This window comes from Macrobrachium nipponense, chromosome 42 (genome assembly GCF_015104395.2).
Source record: "Macrobrachium nipponense isolate FS-2020 chromosome 42, ASM1510439v2, whole genome shotgun sequence".
NCBI lineage: Eukaryota > Metazoa > Arthropoda > Malacostraca > Decapoda > Palaemonidae > Macrobrachium > Macrobrachium nipponense.
The window spans coordinates 53163811-53183406 of record NC_061103.1 but is presented as its reverse complement, the minus strand read 5'-3'; the positions used below and the strand labels follow the sequence as shown (position 1 = coordinate 53183406).

At 41.2% G+C, this 19596-nt stretch overlaps 1 protein-coding gene across 1 annotated transcript in view; it reads left to right on the top strand.

The window, feature by feature from the left end:
- LOC135213215 (gastrula zinc finger protein XlCGF8.2DB-like) overlaps window positions 1-12208 on the top strand; it is a 154923-nt gene extending 142715 nt beyond the window's left edge. The window contains exon 3 of the mRNA XM_064247195.1: window positions 6496-12208. Within this exon, the coding sequence (XP_064103265.1) occupies window positions 6845-7975 (1131 nt within the window). The 5' untranslated portion in view covers window positions 6496-6844 and the 3' untranslated portion in view covers window positions 7976-12208. The remainder of the gene's footprint in view (window positions 1-6495) is intronic.
- The last annotated feature ends 7388 nt before the right edge of the window (window positions 12209-19596 follow it).

Below are 19596 nucleotides of genomic sequence, written 5' to 3'. Positions count from 1 at the left end.
GCCTGTGATCCCGCCACAACCCAAGCAGAGGGTAAAGTATCGGTATATAGCCATGCTGATAGATATGGCAGCATCAAGAGTCTGCCACTCAGACTCGCATATCAGCAAGATCAGAGAGGCAATGCAGTTATTCCTGTCTCAATAGGAAGAACCACCTAAGCAGTGCCAAGTCACTCTGGGTCACCTGCCATCCTTGGAGAAGCTGGCCCCTCGTGAGTAGCTTCACCTTCGTTCTGTTCAGTGGAGAATGAAGGAGTTTTGGTCTCTGTAAGGGAGTCCCTATTCTTCCAGATGCCTTTCTCAGAGGAAGCAAGGGAGGACTTATCCTGGTGGTTCCAATCCCGAGATGCTTCTGTTTGTCGATACATCGACTGAGGGATAACACACTTGTAAGAATTGCTGGTTTCAGGTGTGTGGAACCAGGACTTTAGACAGCTCCACATCTGGATCTCAAGGTGGCATTTTTGGCTCTACAGGAGGTTCAGGATCTGGTGATGGGGGCCACTCCGTGGTGTTTATATCAACAATACAGTAATACCTCAATCTTACGCTATTCGAGTTGTGCGAATTCTTAATAGCACAAACTTTTCATTGGAACATAACCATTTATCATACAAGAGTATTTCAAAGACATGCAAAAGGAAATGCAACATTTTCATACTCTTGAAGAAACTTGCAAAAGTGTTTGTTTAATTCCATATGTGATTTATAAGTTTTCAAGCTTTTATGTTTAAATTAAATTACATTGAATAATGAAAATAATAATTCTCTCTCTCTCTCTCTCTCTCTCTCTCTCTCTCCTCTCTCTCTCTCTCTCTCTCTCTCTCTCTCTCTCTGTTGTATGTCTGTAATCTTCATACACTCATATAGTTTTACAAATCATTTACTTATTTTAAGGGTAATGTATTAAGCTAACTTTTAAGTGAAATTACAGTAACTTTAATTTTATTCAAAAGTTAGCTTAAGGCTTATGGAGCATGGTTAAGGTCATATTTTGTGTTTAAGCTCTAGAAGTAAGCATTTATGAGCATTTTTATAGCCCGTGCTAAACTTACGGGAAAATCCCCATTGCGAGAGGTGGTCGACAACCACGGTCCAGATAGAACAGGTCAGCCAGACAGCTCCGCAATTTTAAGCCTCTTCTGCACACCTATGTCATCTGAGGGAGTGTGGTGGTCAGAACCATTAGGAACGGAGGTCTAACACACCGTCAAGATTTTTTTTTTCTTTATTTTTAAGAGAATGTTTTTGAAAATGTGATCTTTCAAGCGTCAAAAGAATGTATATAAAACATTTGCCTTTTGAAAATATTTTATCAAATTACAACTTTAATTTTTTTTCTTAGTCCTCCCTGCATGGTTGCCCTTAACGTTTTGTTTACTTTATCAAATTAAGATATTCGAAAATATACTGATATCTTTACAAAAAAAAAAAATCAATAACAATGTCAGGAACTTCAATATCAGATTTTTTTTTATGTAAAGCAAAGATTTTTAAAACAATGTTTGCCCTCCATGAGTGCTAGCCTGTGTACTAACTGCAAAAAAAAAAAAAAAAAAAAAAAAAAAATAGAAGATGCATGCAAACTCCTCCCTACTAACGCAGTCTATCCAAGTATCATTCATTGGTATTTATTTATTCTTATTTCCTAACTCAGGGTATTTCACGCAATTTTTGTTGACAATATATCCCCCAATGTATTAAAGGGCCTCCTCCTCAGTTACACCCTCGATAACTTTTTTTTATTTCTGTTTGCTCTCAAAAGGTCTTCTTCCTCATAAAAAACAGCTTTTCCTAAATAAAAATAAAAATTTCTAAACATCTATGTTGTTAGACATATTTCTTTTGTTACATATTCATCTTCATTGGCAGATTCAAGGGATTTTTCAATGGAGGTGATATTACACTTTCCACTTATTACCTTCATTTCCTTCCCTAACAACAACTTTCTAAGCCTGAATTTAAAATTCATTGTATTTGGATGATCATGATGATCCATCCATTTGCCTTATGCAACTATAGAAATGTTCAAGGCAATATTGATTTAATGTTCGTGTCAGCAGGTAGCCAATACTATGAGAGGCTTATAACATATTAAATAAAGCAATGGTGGATTTGCATGAAAAAATTATTCCTTTCTCTAGAAATGAATATATATATATATATATATACCATATATATATATATATCTATATATATATATATATATATATTTTAATATATATTTGCATTAGGAGTTTCAACTCATTACTCATAATACTCATTACCTCGATGACCTTGAGCAATTTACCTGTTTCTTTTTCTACATAAATACCAAAAGCACTGATTTTACCAAACTCCCCATACATGCAAGAATAATTTATGACGTCGAGCCAATAATTCATTATTAAAAGAATAAAACTGGACGTTTCACTCCAGTTTTGACACTTCAACAGTCCCCTTTCGCCTACATATTTTACTGATTTGGCACATGATGTAGACACCAGTTTTACTGCTAATTTAACATGCTGTTTTTGTTGACCAGTTACATTTAAATGCACTTCATTGATCTTATATGTAAGCCCATAGTCTGTTTTGTTTTACTAAGCATTTCTCGTTTGCTAGAATCTGAGATACACTCTCCATTATTAAGGAAAAAACCATTTCTTACTAATTTGATTAAATGGGGAACATCAGGGAACAAAATTTTATTCTGTCCGTAAGACAACAGGCATGTACCCAATGGTCTATTTATGGCGTTTCTTGTGGAAATCGATGGTATTTTACACACGAGTTTTTCGTTTTTTCACGTGTATTAGAACAGGCAAATGCCGTGTAGTTACTTGATAGCATAAATGAATGAATAAAAAGATATATGGGCACACAACAATTCCTGTTGTTCACCTTACGACTATGGGTAGCAAATAAAAGCATTGTTTTGGTTAACCACGCGTGAGAGACCAGGGCGTGTGACATCATGGTATTGGGGATTCATACCCAAAGCTGCGTGCTGGCTGACCTGTTGTATCTAGACCGTGTTGACAACCCTAACCTGCCAATACTGTACAACTGTACAGTATTGTCATAGGTCAACAAGCAGAGGAATGGTTTCCTTTCAGCTCCACATGTTGGCAATGCAGGTTCATGAGTGGGCGGTAGCACGATCAGTAGAGCTGTCAGCCAGGTAAATCTCAGGGAACCAGAACGTAGTAGCAGACAAGTTCAGTCGCCAGGGTCAGGAGATAGGGACAATTATAGAAAGATTGTTCAATATTTTGGGGTTTACTAGCCATAAACCTCTTTGCAACCTTGCACAACAGCTCCTGGCATTCTGTTCTGTTGTGCCAGACCCATGGACAGCAATAGAAGACACTTTCCAACACCCATGGGACTATCTCCAAGGCCTATGCTTTTCTTCCATTTTGTCTGATTCATTGAGTGATCAGCAGGGTCATGATCACCCCAAATTTCAGATGACCCTTGTTGCTACTAAGTGACCACTTGCCGAGTGGTATCCAGAACTGCTAGCTCTACTTTCCTTGGTACCAAGAGAGATTCCTGCTTGGTACAACCTGCTGTGCCAGCCGCTCATAGAGAGGTATCACCAGGCTGTGAGAGAACTGTCACTTCACTCCTGAAGACTATCCACCATCTTTTGCGAGCGAGAGGTATTTTCTTGTCACACAGCGACCAAGACATCTGAATACCTTTGTAAATCTTCAGCAGCTGTGTACCAGAGGAAATGGGTCGTCTTCTGTTGTTGGTGTCATCGATGGGATATCTCTCTGGTTGGATCTCCTCTTCAATATATGTCGCAGACTTTCTTGTCTTTCTTCGCCGAGAGAAGTTTCTCTCTGTGTCAGTGTTCAGGAGCTACAGAGTTGCCCTTGGACTAATCCTTTGTTTGAAGGGTGTCGACCTCTCTTCCTTGTGATCTCCAAGCTATTGAGAAGCTTCAAACAGTTTTGCCTTCCCAGGGAATTCAATCCCCCTGAGTGGGATGTGACTCTTGTCTTACAGAGCTTGACTTGTGCACCCTAGCCTTTACGAGAGTTGTCAGACAGGGAACTGACCTTCAAGACTGTGTTCTTGCTTACCCTGGCATTGGCCAAGAGAGTTGGTGAACTTCATGGACTTTCCTTCAGTGTTAAACACTTGAAGGGATTAGGATCTATCATGCTCTAGCTTGTCCCAGAATTCGTAACGAAGATTCAGAATTCGCCGGTTCCTGACACCAGATTCAAGTTCTTTTTTATCCCCTTCCTAGAGGACTTTGCTGGTAGTGATCAAGACAATATACTACTGTGTCCAGTTCGAGTGTTGTGGTGCTATCTAAAGAGGTTTTGACATCTCCGTCCTGAGTGTCGACGACTCTTTGTTAGTGCTGGCTTGACCAAGGAAGAGGTGTCCAAGAACAAGATTATTTTCTGGCTTGGTGAGAAAGTCAAAAGAGCATACCCTACTTTTGACGAGGTAGTTAGGAGTACTTTCTGAGTAAGAGCTTACAAGGTTAGGGGCATTGGTCTGTCCCTTGCATTCTGGAAGAACCTGTCGTTTCCACAAGTACTAAGGGTGGGAGTGTGTTCCATGAAAAACTACATTCACATCCTTCTACCTTTGGGACATTGCCCATGGGTTTATGGACATTTTTTTCCTTGGGTCCTCTGATGGCAGGTCAACAAGTTGTGTAACTCACCCGGCTTCCCTAGAGAGACAGGTAGCATCTCGCCTAAGTTGTTCAGTCACAAAGAGAGTGTGAGTGACTGGCCTCCTTCTCTTCCCTTTATTTTTTATACCCTTCCTCGCCTGTTGGGCAGGGGAAAGGTTGGTGTGTGATGCAGGTGAGCTATATAATTGAGTCCTGTACCCTGTCTATAATCGTGAAGTCTGTAGGTTAGTAGGTGCTTGGCCATCCCCTCTCTCTAGCAAAGGGGGAGTGGAGCTGACAATTAAAAAAACCCATTGGTGTTATTATTCTTTTATTGTCTCTGACACGAGGGGTTCATCCAAACCCTTTTTAATAAATGATGCTATACATGCCCATTAATTTGCAAGGCCCAGAAGTCTGGCAGTTGAACATCACATAAGCTCAACAGGTCAGAGGCACAGGACTCCTTCCTCTGCTCTACATGACAAGGAAGTTGGCCCAGGTGAATTGAGGTACCAGTCAGTTCAGAGATTTACTCAGAATCCTTCCACCAACAAGTAAGTCTTCATATGTAAAGAATGAAGGATTATATTTGTTTAGGAACAGACTACAAATATTTTAAGTAATTTGTACTTTTCTGAACATGCAAACCTTTAGGTCTTTACATAAATTGCCCACCTCAAGCCACCCCTCATTCTGCTACCTGAGCCAAAAGGTTAAAGTGAAGCATAAGGGTGGGGTGGGCCGGACTCCGACCCTACCATTGATAGTTAACCACTTTATTTAAAGTTAAACAGCTGTTTTCCCAGCTTGCACTGCAATTATATCCATATGAAAAGACCTTCTGGTTTGTATATTAGGAAAAATACACATTACTTAAAAAAATTTTTAGATATTCCACCTTTGCAGCATTGAAAACCAATAGGGCTTTTTACTGTATTCATTTTTATTTATGTATGTATACATTCATGTAGATTTTGGTAGGGCTGGAGTTAAATGTGAATATATTACCATGTCGCAAGCCATGCATGCATATGCAGATACACTAATCGAGGAAATGCTATAATATGAAATTTTCATCGGTATGCAAACATAAACCTTATATCATATCTCCCATCACAGCCACCCCTCTTTGTTCATTACCCTACTCACTCTTCTTAACAACCAGTTAACCCATTTCCAACATGCACTGAAAGATACTCCTTCATAAAAAGCTCTGGTTCGTAAAGCTCTGAAAAAATGTCATATTTGAAGAAATGTAGCAGCACATACCTTCCAAGACTGTCATCAGTGTTGCTGGTCATAATTTCTACTCTTGTATTGTATCCACAATAACAATCAGTGGAACTAATTTGAAAACTTTTATCTCTCTTCAAATTACTACTCAATTGGCCCTTACTATTTTTTTATTAATATCTACTGCATCTTGGATAATATGGTGTTATGTATAGCTGGGTCACATATAATTAAGCATTTGCTGTGTACTGTACCCTTCCTGCCGTTACCCCACAAAACTCTTATGCTGGTCTCTTGCATATTCTCTTCTTGGCTTTTGATTTGTTAATAAGATATGTTCATAAGTAATTTGTATTGTAATGTCAAGCTTAGAAGGTTTACAGATGTGAGGTGGTGGGCGTCAATATTAACTGTTAATCTATTGTTGCATTGTTGCCTCAGGAATGTTTCGATGCTGTGTCTGCACAACGTTTGGTAGGATTGTATTCATGTTTCGATAGAACTATCAAATGCACGCTTTTTTAATCGTCCTGAGACCTTTATGGGAACCTGAATTGAATTTGATTTATTATTTTGCTGCTTCAGTTCTGGCATTATGTTTCCTAACTCTGTGTTGCATTGTTTGATTTCAGATTCTCCCTCAGAAGACCCTTCCTTCCGTCGACAGTTTTGATTAGCATCAGGATTTTGTGAATGCATGTTATTTATTCGTACTACATGGAACATTACCAATAGCAACTCTTAAAGTGTTTCAGACAACAGTGAATTATTGTATGTGTATTTAACAAATTTAAACAACAAGTAAAAGTTGTTTTGAATATTAGATTCATACATCAGCAGTGAAATCAAGTTATAGTCCTTCAAGATATTGAACTTCATTTTTAACAGATTTATTGAGTAATTATTTGTAAACAATTGTGTGCTAAGAGTTGTGAATTGAACACATTGTCATTACAGAACAGGACAGGACATAAGGCTAAAATGAATCCAGGACATTCTTTAGAATTTCCTTTGAAAAGTGAAACTGAAGGTACATTATCACTACCTTCAATAAATCAAGAAAACAGCAACTTGGCTGCCCTTAGTGGAACCAGTGATGAAGACTTTTTGTCTCTGGATCCATTGATGGACATCAAAATAGAACCAGAGGAATTCTATAAGTCTAATGAAGATGATGAATATTCATATGAAATGAATTCAACAGTGAGTGAAAAACATCCACAAACTTGCAAAAAGGAAGTAAAACAAGAAAGAAGAAATAGTCACAATGGAGAGAAGCCTTTCAGATCAACTGACTGTGGGAAAGCATTTTATAAGAAAATTAATCTTACAAATGATATTACAAATCCTACCAGAGAGAAATTCATGTGCAATGATTGTGGGAAAGCATTTTCCCAGAAACAAAATCTTCAACTTCATATGAGAAGCCATACTGGAGAGAAGCCATTCATGTGCAACGAATGTGGGAAAGCATTTTCCCAGAAATCAAATCTTACACTTCATATGAGATTGCATACTGGAGAGAAGCCATTCATGTGCAATGAATGTGGGAAAGCATTTTCCCAGAAATCAAATCTTACACTTCATTTGAGATTGCATACTGGAGAGAAACCATTTATGTGCAAAGAATGTGGGAAATCATTTTCCCAGAAATCAAGTCTTACACATCATATGAGATTTCATACTGGAGAGAAGCCATACATGTGCAACGAATGTGGGAAAGCATTTCCCCAGAAATCAAATCTTACAAGACATATGAGAATCCATACGGGAGAGAAGCCATTCATATGCAAGGAATGTGGGAAAGCATTTTCCCGCGAACCAGATCTTACACTTCATATGAGATTGCATACTGGAGAAAAGCCATATATATGCAATGAATGTGGGAAATCATTTTCCCATAAATCAAATCTTACAAGACATATGAGAATCCATACGGGAGAGAAGCCATTCATATGCAAGGAATGTGGGAAAACATTTTCACAGAAATCAGATATTACAGTTCATATGAGAATCCACACTGGAGAGAAACCATTCATGTGCAACGAATGTGGGAAAGCATTTTCCCAGAAACCAAATCTTACACTTCATATGAGATTGCATACTGGATAGAAACCATTCATGTCCAACGAATGTGGGAAAGCATTTTCCCAGAAACCAGATCTTACACGTCATATGAGATTGCATACTGGAGAGAAGCCATATATGTGCAAGGAATGTGGGAAAGCATTTTCCCACAAACAGAGTCTTACACGTCATATGAGGTTGCATACTGGAGAGGAATAAGAAACATGATAAAATAAACCAGTTAAGGAAGAGATCTCTAAATGACCAATTATATGAGAGATCAAAAGCACTCACAAAATCTGCTCAAGAAAATAAGGTAAATAACGAAAAAATACAGAATAGGAGATGAACAAGTGAGTGGAAAACTGGCAGAACACCAAGCCATCATAAAGGCCCTAGCTTCACAAATAGGAAACAAACAACAGAAGATAAAAGTAAAACAGATAAATAGGCAGTTTGGAGAAAATGACGAAAGAAACAGTGGAGGTATGATCACCTCCGAGCAAGGAAGACCTAGAGAGATTTCGGAAGCCACTGTTTGAAGACCCTAGACAACACCAAGAGAATTCATGGATTGACACTATTAGGCAGAAGAACAGCCAGAAACAGCAAATGCCACCAGTAAGGTTCACCATCGAAAAAGTAACAAAGAAAATAAAAGAATATAATAATTTCAAGATAACAGTAATAGCAAGACCCCAATTTCTGGCTAAAAAGATCACAGCACTACGTCACACTTATGCACAAGCCTTCTCAAGAGTGGCTCAAGCAAGAAATACCAACCTTCTCCTTAAAAGCTCAGAGACTGAGCTCCCAAACAAATATAGGCCCATCTGCTGCCTTCCAACAACCTACAAATGGCTCAAAGGAGTCATAGCAGCTAATAAGCAAAATAATATTAGAAGATTGTAAGAAAAGACAAAGGAATCTTAATATGGCTTGGATAGATTACAAGAAGGCATTTGACATCGTGCCATGCACCTGGATATTCAAATGTATGGAATTAGACAACATCAATGAGGAAATAAGATCTTTCTTGGCAGCACAGATGAGTAAGTGGAAGACCACTCTCTGTCTAAGGGGAAAGGATTCCAGAAACTTTGGTGTAAATAAAAAGAAGAAATGATCTCCAGTATTCTCGCTGTCCTGTTCATTGGTAAACTTAAGCTCACCAGGAAGGAGGACCAGATAGTAATTCCAGACATAAAAATCCAAAGAGGAATATTCCAGGGTGACGGCCTCTCACCACTTCTGTTCTGCTTGACCATAGATCTGCTTAGTAAAATCTTGAACAACATTAACACTAGCTATGACCTAAGTAAAAGCAGAAGTAGGAAAGAGAATAAAAGGGTGAACCACCTGCTCTTCATGGATGACCTGAAGTTGTTTGCAGACTCAGAAGAAAAATTGGAAGAACAAGTTAGGACAGTCCACCAATTTTCAAATGGTACCTGCATGGAATTTGGGTTGGACAAGAGTGCCACGAGTACAATAAAGAGAGGGAAGAGAGTAACATCAGAAGTTATAAAGGTAGAGGAAGGCATATCTGTTGAAGACCAGGCAGAGGAGTTCTTGGGAATAGAAGAAAACACTGGTATAGAACACAAGAAAGTGAGAGAAAAGATAAAGAAAGAATACATCAGCCACTTAAAGAATTAACACCAAAGAATAAGATCACTGTCATAAACCAGCTGGCAATACTATTGGTGACATATGGTTTTGGCATTGTAGATTGGCCACAAGGTGAGTTAGACAGGATGGATATTAAAAGATTCTCACCCTACATTAAGTCACATACAGACACCAGTGTATGGACATAATATACCTCCCTCACAGAGAAGGTGGATTAGGCCTGGCTGAGATCAACCAGGCCTACAGAGCAGCAATAATATGTCAAGGGTAGTACTTAAAAAGCTCTGAGGATGAAAACATCAAAAAGGTTGCCCAACACCATAATGGAGCCCTGAGCCAACTAACATCAGTAACAAAACAGGCAAAGAATTTCGCAGGAGATCTGCTAGAAGACACAGAGGGTACTGAACAGACTCCAGCAAAAACGATAGCCAGGAAGACCAAGCAGAAATACAGTCACAGAGAGGAGAAACTTAGAATGGAAAGGTAGAAAGACCATGGAAGGGCAGGAAGATTTCAAGACGAACTGGAAAAAGTTACATAGATAAAGAAGAGTCACTCAGATGGATAAGAAATGGAGATCGAGGTTATGATGGAGAAAGACTGATAATAGGAGCACAAGATCAGGGCCTCCTGACAAACAGCTTCAAGAAAATGGCGGGTATATCAGCAAATGACCAGTGTAGGTTTGTCAGCCTGTCAAACCCTGCTTGCAGATGGTCACTACACAGCCCGCCACAACAAGATCTGTAAATATATACATTGGAAAATATGTAAAGAATACAGAACTGAAGTGAAAGAAAAAGTGTGGGAGCATGAACCACATCCAATCACCTCCAACAGGAAGATATATAGAAGTAGGTGCTATAAGACCTGCTATTGTCATCTGGAACAATGAGGAATAAACAGCAAAGATTATAAATGTGACAGTACCCAGTGACATTGGCCTCAATAGAGCTTAAAGGCATAAAATAACAAAATGCCAAGACCTGAAGAATGACCTGAAAAGCACATGGGAACTGATGGAAATATATAAAACAATACCTTTGGTGGTAGGAGCAACAGGACTTATAAAGAAAAACCGGAAAAAAATATCTTCAGGTTATATGAAATTCCCCAGTATAAATGAGGTGCAGATTGCTGCCCTCAAAGCAATGGTAAACACCTTGAAACGAGCCCTTGGATATAAGGCTAGTGGAATATGAAGGTGCAATCATAGACCCCAGGCTGGAGCCCATTGCACCCCTGATATAAATTGAAAATTAAGAATAACATAAGCCAGAGAGAAACCACATTGTTGCTCTACATGTCAAGGAAGTTTTTCTCAACCAAGTCCTCTTAAAAGACACGAGAATTCACACTAGACAGAAACTGTTTACTTGATCTCTGTCCAAGTAGTTTTTATTACATGATTTTATTTAACTTGACTCCTGCGTCTGTTTTGAATGAAGGTGTCTCAAAAGGTATGTGAAAACTCATGCTAGAAAGAAGTCATATCCTGTATCTGCATTTGGTTTCCAAGATTCTTTTTCATTAGGTTTTTCATTCGGTTCATCTTAGAATGAATGTGTTAACTCAGAAGAAAGACGATGTTGAAACAGTTTTTCTCTTGTAGATTCATAGCATATGTAAGCACTCATGGAGGATAGATATTGTTCTTTTACACTGCCTGTTGTACTTTTGTCTTGTATTCTGCAAATCACAGTCATTGGTTCTGAATGCCAGACTGTTTTTCAGGTGTCAAAATGCACAAGCAAAGTCACTCATCAGAGAGGATGTTCAGTTGCCCTGACAGATTTGTTAATGTTTTGCACCCCAAAGTAAGTTGCACTTGATGTTGAGATAATTATTGTGAACTTGTCTGCAAAATCTATAGAAAAAAAGGCAACAGCAACCTAAGGGACGATAAAAAGAAAAACCATATTTATATTTTTATGATCCAATTCATGACCATCATCATTGCTGTTACTCAAAGAAGAAAAGGAGCATCTGGAGGACAGTCTCACTGAAAATGCAGATGAAGGTTCTTCATTTGCAGTGTCTTTATTAAAAGTCAAGCCAGAGCCAAAGTATTTTGGCCAGAGCAAATTTGATGCAAAATGGTTGTGTAACCTTTATGCAAAGGTAAAATAAATGACTGTTTTTTTTCTTTCAGTGGTTTTCGATGAACACTGTACAGTGCTAGGTTAAGAAACTTTAATTTGCCTTCTCCACTCTTCTTGTTCCTGTGTATTTTTTGTACGATTTCCAAATAAAGAATTAGTATTGTCTTTGGCTGACACGAAGTTTTCTTCCTTTTGTTATTCAGCATTGTGCATATATGCACTTGTATATGTAGTTGTAAGCTTGAATATTTCCGTGAAATGTTATTCTTAGTGGAAATAGAAAGGATTGATATCTTCATCAAACTTCAATGAAATTTTTGTGCATTTTTTATATGATTATTACTTTTATATGTTCTGGGTTTTAATCTTCTACAAAGATTGTGCTACAGCTTTTGTAAGTAAATCATAATTCCTTGTATCAGCTCACTAAATACTACAGTGGACTGTGTAGTATTTTGTTTTAGGTTAACCAGTCTGAAGTGATGAAAACACTAGACTAGTTATGTAAATGACTAAAGTAATGTGTTATTCTGAATCTAAACCTCGTTTTTTTATTTTATTTCATTGTATAAACTTTGAAAATATTGATAGATAATAAAATTGTTTATACATAAATACAATTTTTCTTTTGGCCCCAATAAAACTTAAATAATATCAGAATAATATTCTTCACTGCCAAAAGTGAATGAATGCACCGAGTATCTGGTCCCAGTGCACCTCTTCCCAACTGAAGTGCATCTTTCCTTGTGTACCCAATGAACCAACTTCATTCACATAAAAGCTGCCCTTTGGCGAACTGTATAGGTGACTATACTATTCACTTTGTAGGATAATTTTTTTGATAAAGTGAATCAGTTTAAAGTCTGAATAAAAACAGAATATACAAAACCAACAAACACATCCTGGTATGAGGGAGAAGTTTAAAATGTGATAACCTCACCAGGTAGCTAGCTACCTCTTAATTCAAACTGCAAGTCTAACTGTTTCTGTAGCTGGTGGTTAACCTCCAAAAGAAATGACTGCGCTAACTTCTCCTTTGGATCTGTGGTGGCTGCTCTTTTATTGGGACAAGGTTGCATCTCGCCTTAGATGTGCAGTTGTGGAGACGGGGGAATGAATGATGGAGTGACTGGGATTTCTTCTCCGCCCCTTCATCCTTCTCCTCCATCATGTGTTTGAACTGTCGACCCATGCAAGGAAGCAACTGCCCCTTTCTCTAGCAAGGGGATGTCCCTGACAATAAGACAAACCCTCTGCTTATTTGCCTTACTGTCTCTTAACCTTCAGATTCATCCCAACTTGATTTTGCTTGGAGTTACGTTTCTTTCTTCATTCGGAAAAGCTGAGAAGTCTGGCGGCTGATCACGCAGTCTCTGTATTACTCCAATCAATTCATCAGAGCAGGACTTGTTCTTTTACCTGAAGACCTCTCGAAGACTGAGTTTATCTTAATGCTTGGTTTCTGCATAATGAAGTGTGGGGAAAATATCTAAACTATTATCTTGACACTTGAGTTGAGGGGGAAGTTATCAATGGCTAGTCCAAGTACCTACTATTATCCCAAATAACTGAAGGTATGGTTGAAGGCATATTGACAGCAGACTCAATATGCAGTAATAAGACACAAATAATTCTAGACCTCTGGAGATCTGATTTGAATGTCTAGATGAAACCACGTTGTATCTCGTCAGAGATTTTAAGTTCTTGCGGTTATTACACTTATAATATTTAAAGCTACTTATTATCCCTTGCCATACGGGTGACAAAGGCAACCCTTGTCACTTTGTTTCAGAACTTCAGTAATGAATGAACATTGTAGGTGGTAAATATAATCACTAGTGGATATTGACATGCTAATTTACGGAATAACTAAATGTTGAGACTTTAGTTTTACTATCCTAACCTTCATTTAACCACTAGTGTCACTGGTCTAGTTGGTCTTCGTGAACAAAGCTGTGTGGAAGGTCAAGAGTTGGAATCAGGTACCTATTACAAAGCCATATTACGGCCCTCTTGTTAAGTAGGATGGAACGGAGGGCCTAACCAAAGTAGGCAATTATTGTAGAGTTTTTTTCTGATGGGTTTCAACATAATTTGCACAATTCAAGATTAAAGTCCTTTTAAGATGACTACATAATAACTGACTTATGCATGGAGGTTCTATGGCAACAAAACTTACTTACTACCTGTCATTAAACTTGCATGATGGACACAATTGTACTGTTTCTCCCATCGCCTGCTGGTTCCTGGACTTCCAGTGGTCTTTCCTCATACTTGACCTTCAACTAGTATCGTTGATATTAACAGGAACATTAGAATTAGGACGTTTGGCCTGTGGCAGGACAGTTGAATGTGTCCAAATGTATGTATAAAGCTAAAATTGTTGTAGCACCAGAAACTCATTTGTGTATTGGGTCAGGAATATCTTCTCTCTCTCTCTCTCTCTCTCGTTTTGATGATAGTTTCTGTATTTTAAAGTTAAAAACCCTTACTACATGAAGGAACTTACGCTACTAGAATCTACATAAATTATTAAGGAACAATTCTACAGTAATTAAAAGCTGAAAATGGCCCGTTTTAAGGTTAACTGAATAAAGCGAAATGGCGTAGATTAATATACAAATTAAAAGCTGAAGAAAAGAAGCCAGACAGAAGAAAGTTAGATAAAGAAGCGAAATGAGCATCATCAATCTCCCATGTTTCCTTTGGCTTTTTGAAGGCTGATTTCCCCAATTCTTCTGATGCCTCCCGATTTGCTCTAGTCTTCTTCCAACTGCTCTCCCTCTCTCTCCTCACACTTCATTCCTCCCACTTGATTGGTCTCCACTTCCACTTCGCCATCAATCCAGTTTTGAATGAATTACTGTCGTTTTCGTCCTGTCGGAAATTTGTCTGCTGTCTCAGTTACTGAACAGTGTGATCAGGAAGCCTAGAAAACTATTTATTTTGTACATGAACTTCCCTGCCAGATATATACTTAGCTATAGTCTCCGACGTTCCCGACAGAATTTCAAATCTCGCGGCACACGCGACAGGTAGGTCAGGTGGTCTACCTTACCCGCCGCTGGGTGGCGGGTGTATGAACCAATCTATCTCTCCAGCCAGATTTTTTTCTGTCGCTTGAAGCGATAACAACTGTTGTCGTTTCATTCCGATAGATTCTTCATTCCTCGCTTGCCTGGAGATTGATTTGGACTTTTTGGTGACGTATTCGCTCTATTTTGGCTTGGCATACGCTGATTGTGGACCATTATTGACTTTGCGCTGGATTTTCCTGTAGAATGTCTGATTTTGATTCTGTTTCCAAAACTCCGGTTTTGTTTAGAGTATGTTTGACTGATGGATGTAAGGTGAGGTTACCGAAAGCTGCGGTTGACCCTCACACTATCTGTGTTAAATGTAGGGGAAATGAATGTTCGTTTAGTAACCCGTGTCAAGAGTGTGAGGTTTTGAACGAAGATGAATATAAGGCTCTTTCTTCTTATATTAGGAAACTTGAAAGGGATAGGGTACGTAAAGCTTCTTCCAGGAGTTCGAGCAGGTCGAGAATGAGTGAGAATGAAACTAACATTAATGTAGTTTTAGAACCTTCCTCCCAGGTCTCAGCTCCTGCTCCCCGCACCAAAGCCTCAAAAGCTTCCTTGTGTTCTAAGGAAGACAAGACTCTTCGTACTGATCAAGGTAAGAGTGTCAGTGATGATAAGTGCAGTGTACCCAGTGATGTGGAGGGTGCGTCTGACCGGCTCCTTAGTGCCTCCAGGCCTAGACCTCTTCCAGACTCCCAGTTCCAGTGGAGGAGGAAAGTCGAAAAGCCGCAGGAGGGCTAGGGAGAGCCCCCACTGGTCAGGCGTCCCCTCGGCAGATCCTGAAGTTCGCTCCCAGGCTGCCTTGGATCGTAAGAAGAAGGATATTCTTCGTCAGTGTTTTTCGTCATCCTCTTCTCCTTCGCCGAAGCGTGGTTGGAGCTCTAAGGAGGTGTCACGCCCATTGAAGAGGGCTGCGGAGGCTCCCTTCAGTAACGTTCGCAGTTCCGCAGCACAGAAGACTTTTCTGATGTAGCTTCCTTGCAAGCAAAGAAGCCTAGGAGATCCTGTGATCGCCCTTCTTCTCCTGCTCCTCACACTGAGCTTGCTTCGGAAGAAGATCCTGGGGACTCACCTACTCGAGTGCTAGCGGGCCTACAAGCTCAGATCACAGCCTTGGCGGACTCCTTGGCATCGAGATCACGTAGAAGGAAGGATTTGTCTCTCCCTATCAAGAGATCGAGGCGCTTTTCGTCGGAAGATCGCTCTCCTTGTAATTGGCGATCTCCTTCTTTTGAGGATACTTCTACACATCGTAGGATTTCACGAGAGGAGCACCATTCCCGTGGCTCCCTCTCGGAGGTGTCAAGGCGCCATTCGTCGGATAGGCGCTTATTGGACTATGAAGATATTTCCCCAGATCGGATTCCTGCCTCAGGTAGACGCTCCGCCCCTTCTGTTTCTCCTTCTTCTAGAGTTCGTGCAAGAAGAGAGAGTTGCTCAGGTCATAGAAGACTTATTTCGTCGTCTCCGTCTCGTCTTTCTTCTCCTCGCCTTCTCAGAGAACCTAGGGAATGCCCTTCTGAAAGTAGGCGCGCTTCTCCTTCCGACTACTGTCGTCGTACGTCGGATACCGTGACTTGTAGGCGCTCATCGCATGGAGTTCGCTCCTCGCCTGTAAGACATCAAGAGTCTAGTAGGAGCCCTGCGCCTGGTAGGCGTTCTTCTTTTAGTAGCTGTTCTCCTGGAGAAAGGCGCCTTGATCCTCGTTTGCTTCGTTCTCCTAGTAAGCGCTCTTCATTCTCGAGGCTCCCTACTCCTGATCGGTCCCCTCTTGCTAGAAGTCAAGAACGCCTCAAGCGCCCTGCTTCTGTTAGGCGCTCGGAGCTTTACAGACGTTCTCCCCTTGGTAAGGACCAAGATCTCGTCGAACGCCCTGTTCCGTTTAAGCGCTCGGAGCATAGCAGCCGCTCTCCGCTTCGTAGGGATCAAGAATCTCTCAAGCGCCCTGCTCCTGATAGGCGCCCTAATTTTAGCAACGTTTCTCCGCTTGGTAGGCGCCAGGATTCCCCTAAGCGCCCTGTGACAGATAGGCGCTCGGCGCCTAGTAGCCGCTCTCCTCACGATCGGCACCAGGATTTTAGTAGGCGCTCTCCCTCTCGTAATCTCCCTAGGGATAGACGTGGTCTTTCTAGGGAAGGGAGTCCTTCCCCTTTTGCTGTTAAGAGTTTGTCTTCGTTTAGGAAGGAATGCGAGATGAGACAAGAATTTTCGGATAAGCGTCCTTCTATTACGACTCGTCGTTCTCCTGTACGCCGCTCTCCTTTGGAATCTTCTCCTCATTCAAGACGTTTGTCTCCTTCATCGCACTGTACCCCAGCTAGGAAATCATCTAAGGATTCTCATAAGGATCCTCATCCTCGTTCTCCTCATCCTCATTCTCCTCATCCTCGTTCTCCTCTTCAAGAAGACCAGGAAGCCTCTGAGGAAGAAGCTAATACATCGGCAGCAGTTTCTTCGTACAAGAAGCTCACAGAGCTTCTCCTTCAGGAGTTCGGAGAGTCTTTGAGCACTACTGCTCCTCCTTCTCCACACTCGTTGTTCTCCACAGCGAAAGCAACGAAAGGATCTTCGTGTGTGAGAATGAAACCGACTCTTTCTATGAAGAAAGCGCTCAAGAGTTTCGGTTCATGGATGCGTATTAAAGAAGAAGCGGGGAAAACTACGTTTGCCTTCCCTCCGTCGAAGCTTTCAGGACGGACAGGATTTTGGTATGAGACAGGAGAACCCTTGGGACTGGGCCTTCCGTCTTCAGCTGACGCAGATTTTTCGGCACTAGTAGACGCCACTAGAAGATCAGCTTTGAATTCGGCCAAAACTACGTGGGCAATGAATGAAATAGATCACATTCTAAAAGGCATTTTTAGAGTCTTGGAAGTTTTCAACTTTCTCGATTGGTCCCTCGGAGTCCTAGCCAAGAAAACTCAAGGACCGGACACGTTTTCTCCGGAGGATTTGAATTGTGTCTTATCCTGTATGGATAAATCGGTGAGGGATGGGGCCAGCGAAATAGCTTCACTGTTTGGGGCAGGGGTCTTGAAGAAAAGATCAGTATTTTGCTCATTTTTAACAAAGTCTGTCTCACATGCACAGAGATCGTCTTTGCTTTTTGCCCCTCTCTCTACGCAGCTGTTTCCTAAACACCTGGTTCAAGACATTTCGAAGGCTCTCTCTGCCAAAGCTACGCAGGACCTTCTAGCGCAGTCTGCAAGGAAGCCGCGCCCTACCTTCCAGACTAAGACGAAGAAAGCGAAGCCGACCTCTCAGGAACCCTTTCAAGGGGCTTCTACCTCTAGATCCTCTTCGTTCAGAGGTCGGAAACCAAATAGAAGAGGGAGGACTTTTACGAAGTCAATCAAACCTCCCAAGTAAGACTCAAGTTCCTCAGACAACTGTAGGCGCCAGGCTTTTACAGTTTGCAGAAGTCTGGGCCCAGAAAGACGCAGATGCCTGGACCCTGTCAATATTGAGGAAGGGCTACCTCATCCCGTTCTCTTCGAGGCCTCCCTTGACGAATACCCCGAGGGAGTTGACGGCCAGATACAGGGACCCCATCATGAATCAAGCCCTCAGCAGTCGATCAGATGCTGGAAAAGGAGGCGATCGAACTAGTGGCAGATCATCTTTCGGCAGGCTTTTACAACCGCCTGTTCCTAGTTCCGAAATCCTCAGGGGGATGGAGACCGGTGTTGCACGTAAGCGCCCTGAACTTCTTCGTCGAAAAGAAGAAGTTCACGATGGAGACCACTGCCTTGGTGTTAGCAGCACTCCGTCTAGGGGACTGGATGGTGTCCTTGGACTTACAGGACGCTTACTTCCACGTACCAATCCATCCTTCCTCGAGGAAGTTTCTAAGATTCATGATGGGGGGAAGAATTTTCCAATTCAGGGCCCTGTGTTTTGGCCTCTCGACGGCCCCCCAAGTCTTTACGGCCATCATGAGGAATGTAGCACAATGGCTTCACCTAGAAGGGGTGAGGATTTCGCTCTACCTCGACGATTGGCTTATAAGGGCCAATTCCAGAGATCGTTGTCTGAAGGACTTGAAGAAAAACCCTGGATTTGACTTATTCCTTAAGGGACTTCCTGGTCCAATCTGCAGAAGTCAAAGTCTGATTCCGCTCAAGAGTGTTTATACTGGGGATCCAGATGAACTCTCTGAGTTTTCGGGCTTTTCCGTCACAGGAGAGGATAGCCCGGGGACTCGAAAAAGTAACAACCTTCTTAGGGAAAGAAGTATGCACAGTGAGGGAGTGGATGAGTCTGCTGGGGACGCTCTCCTCACTGGAGCAATTTGTTTCCCTAGGAAGGTTGCACCTGAGACCGCTCCAATTATTCTTTCATTCATCGGAATTTGGAGAGTCGTCCTTTTCAGGATTTGTAAACAAGTTCTCCCTGTCAATTTCTCATCAAATCAAGAAGGAGTTAGCATGGTGGGCGGATCCCAACAAGTTCTCGCAGGGACTGTCTCTCAATCCCCGAAACCCCAACCTGGTGTTGTTCTCCGATGCGTCGGAAACAGGTTGGGGGGCGACTCTGGGAACCAAGGAGGTGTCAGGAACCTGGGTGGGGGACCAGTTTTCCTGGCACATCAACAGGAAAGAACTAATAGCCGTGTGGCTTGCTCTGAAGGAGTTCGAGTCAGATGTGACAGGAGCAGTTGTGCAGATAAACTCGGACAACACCACGGCTCTGGCATACATCAGGAAACAGGTGGGGACGATTCCTTCTCTCTGTACGAAACAGCAAGAGATCTTCTTCTGTGGACAGAAGAAAGGGGGATAAAACTTCTCACCAGATTCGTACAGGGAGAAAGGAATGTAAGGGCAGATCTCCTCAGCAGGAA